At 38.6% G+C, this 2,341-nt stretch overlaps 1 protein-coding gene and 1 long non-coding RNA gene across 2 annotated transcripts in view; one reads left to right on the top strand and one right to left on the bottom strand.

The window, feature by feature from the left end:
- Positions 1 to 2,069, top strand: part of LOC116686221 (MAGUK p55 subfamily member 4) — a gene marked incomplete at its 5' end in the record, with an annotated part of 44,133 nt that extends 42,064 nt beyond the window's left edge. Inside the window, 1 exon segment of the mRNA XM_032511200.1 lies at positions 385 to 2,069. Within this exon segment, the coding sequence (XP_032367091.1) occupies positions 385 to 570 (186 nt within the window).
- The window catches only part of LOC116686223 (uncharacterized), a 13,804-nt gene that overhangs the window by 6,678 nt on the left and 4,785 nt on the right, over positions 1 to 2,341 (bottom strand). The window lies entirely within an intron of this gene.

Here is a 2,341-nt window from a genome sequence, read left to right as displayed (position 1 = left end):
CTTTATGCACATTAATACAAATCTTTACCTGGGGTGCCCAAACTTTCGAGCCCCATTGTACGCTCTTGGATTAGGGACTCGTTAAAGCTGAATTATATCTGATCTCCAACATGGGGGACTCGCTAAAGCTGTATTATATCTGATCTTCAGCGGGAATAATACTGTATGATTATTAATATACAGTCTATGGTGTTGACATATTCAGATGTTATTATTTCAATGTTTTTAAGCTTTGTCCATATTTCTTAGCACGTTTTACACAGTTTTGATGCGTTTTGATGCTTTTTGTGATGTCATGAAGATGTCTTTTCCCGACATCTTTGTGTCATCTGGACTGTCGGCTGGCCTACCATTCACCTATGTCCCGTGTTACCTGTCCTGCAGGAGGAAGACTTCGTGGAGCTGGAGGAGGCGTCCCAGCTGATGGAGGCAACGTACAAACAGCTGTTCGACGGCTTGCTGGTGAACGACGACCTGCAGGACGCCTGCATGCAGCTCTGCTCCATCATCCAGGCAGCGCAGGACGAACCACAGTGGATCCCCGTCGGCTGGAGCCAGACGGATGAGTAACGAGACGAAGGAAAGAAGAGAATAAGAAGGAGAGGAAAGGATGAGGATATCAAGACTTTGAGTGGGAATAACAAAAGATGAAAGACGTAGATGCGCTGGCTGAAACGGGACAAAACTAATAACTAACTGACTGATCACACTTTCTCACGTTACCTCATTGCTACTGTTAAACGCTGCACTTTAAAGTTTATTTCAATGAAACTTTTGGATACTATGTATGGTCAATATTTTTAAACGTAATATAATTTAATGTATGTACATTTAGGGACAATCAAAATAACTTCAAAGTTCCCATGAACTTCTAGGTAGAAACCTCCTGCGTCCCCTACTTAAAATGTAATACCGCTAAGCTAACGGTTTCAAGAAACTTACAAGAACACTTACGCCTGAAAATTACAACAGAAATAAACTAGTTTGCAATAAATATACTGTATACAGTATATGTATTTTACAAACTAGTTTATATATTTAATATATATATATATAAATACATATATGTATACTTTTACTTTTGGTTATTTGAAAGGTCCCATATTCTGCTCATTTTCAGGTTCATAGCTGTATTTTGAGGTTGTACCAGAATAGGTTTCCATTGTTTCATTTTAAAAAAACACCATATTTTTGTGACATTGCTGCAGATCCTGTTTTCACCCTTTGTGTTTAAGTCTCTGTTTTAGCTCCAGAGTGAGACATCTCCCTAGTTTTATCTACAGAGCGAGACATTTCACTTTTACACTTTGTTGGAAGCCGCACATGAAACCGTATCTCACTCAAAACATCATGGATGATTTTTTCCAATTGTGTATGCGTGTGGAAGCACCAGAGACCCAAAAACAACCCCCCAAATCCTAGAAAAATGATTTTCCTTCATAATATGGGCACTTTGAAGCTGTTACTTTTTTACTTTAGCTATTTTTTTTAATCCATGACTTTATCTAATAACTAAGTATTTTTACTCTGTGGTACTTTTACTTCTTTTTGTTTGTTTTTCTGTCATAAAAGTCAAATCTAACTTTGTAATACAAAACAAAGTTTATGACAGTTTAACTTAAACTTCATTATCTCATTTAATCTATTCATCAAAGTGTTCATTTGTGTTTTGGATTAGTATCTTAACGTGGTTTTGATTGTAATTATTTAAGAAAAGGAATAAAATACTATTCACAAATATAGAATTATTTGTCACTTTAAAGAAAACAAGAGTCAGTAAGTCAGGACGTGACACTGTTTGTGACAATATTTCTTTGTTTTTAAATGCTTATTGATTGTATAACAAAGGTAATCCAATGAATAAAGAACCCAACACACTTTTGTATCGCAGAACGTTCTGACAACATTTGGACATTTTGGATGAGAATATTGTCACCACTCATGTCTGGTAGGTGGACGTTCCTCCCGGTTTCCGGTCTTAATGCTAAGCTAAGCTAATGTCTGCTCGAAGGAGGTTTATATTTAGTATACAGACATTAGTTGAATTGATCTGAACATCAAGTCTCAGAGAGTGTTTAGTGTTCAATGCTCAATACCCATACATGCACTAATGGAGAGATGTCAAAGTGTGTGGGGGGGGTGCAATTGGAAAAGTGCCCCGAGCAGTTGGGGGTTCAGTACCTTGCTCAAGAGCACCTTGGCAGTGCCTCAGTGGCGGCACCTCTCCAGCTACCAGTCCGAACCCCCAACTGCTCGGGGGCAGCCTCCCCCCCCTCTGACATCTCTCCATTAGTGCATGTATAGGTACTGTGCATGTGTGTGTAGTTCAGGCCTGTGTGTA

The sequence above is a fragment of the Etheostoma spectabile genome, unplaced genomic scaffold (genome assembly GCF_008692095.1).
Source record: "Etheostoma spectabile isolate EspeVRDwgs_2016 unplaced genomic scaffold, UIUC_Espe_1.0 scaffold333, whole genome shotgun sequence".
NCBI classification, from domain to species: domain Eukaryota; kingdom Metazoa; phylum Chordata; class Actinopteri; order Perciformes; family Percidae; genus Etheostoma; species Etheostoma spectabile.
Note: the sequence above shows the minus strand (reverse complement) of the source record. Positions and strands in the feature narration are given on the sequence as shown.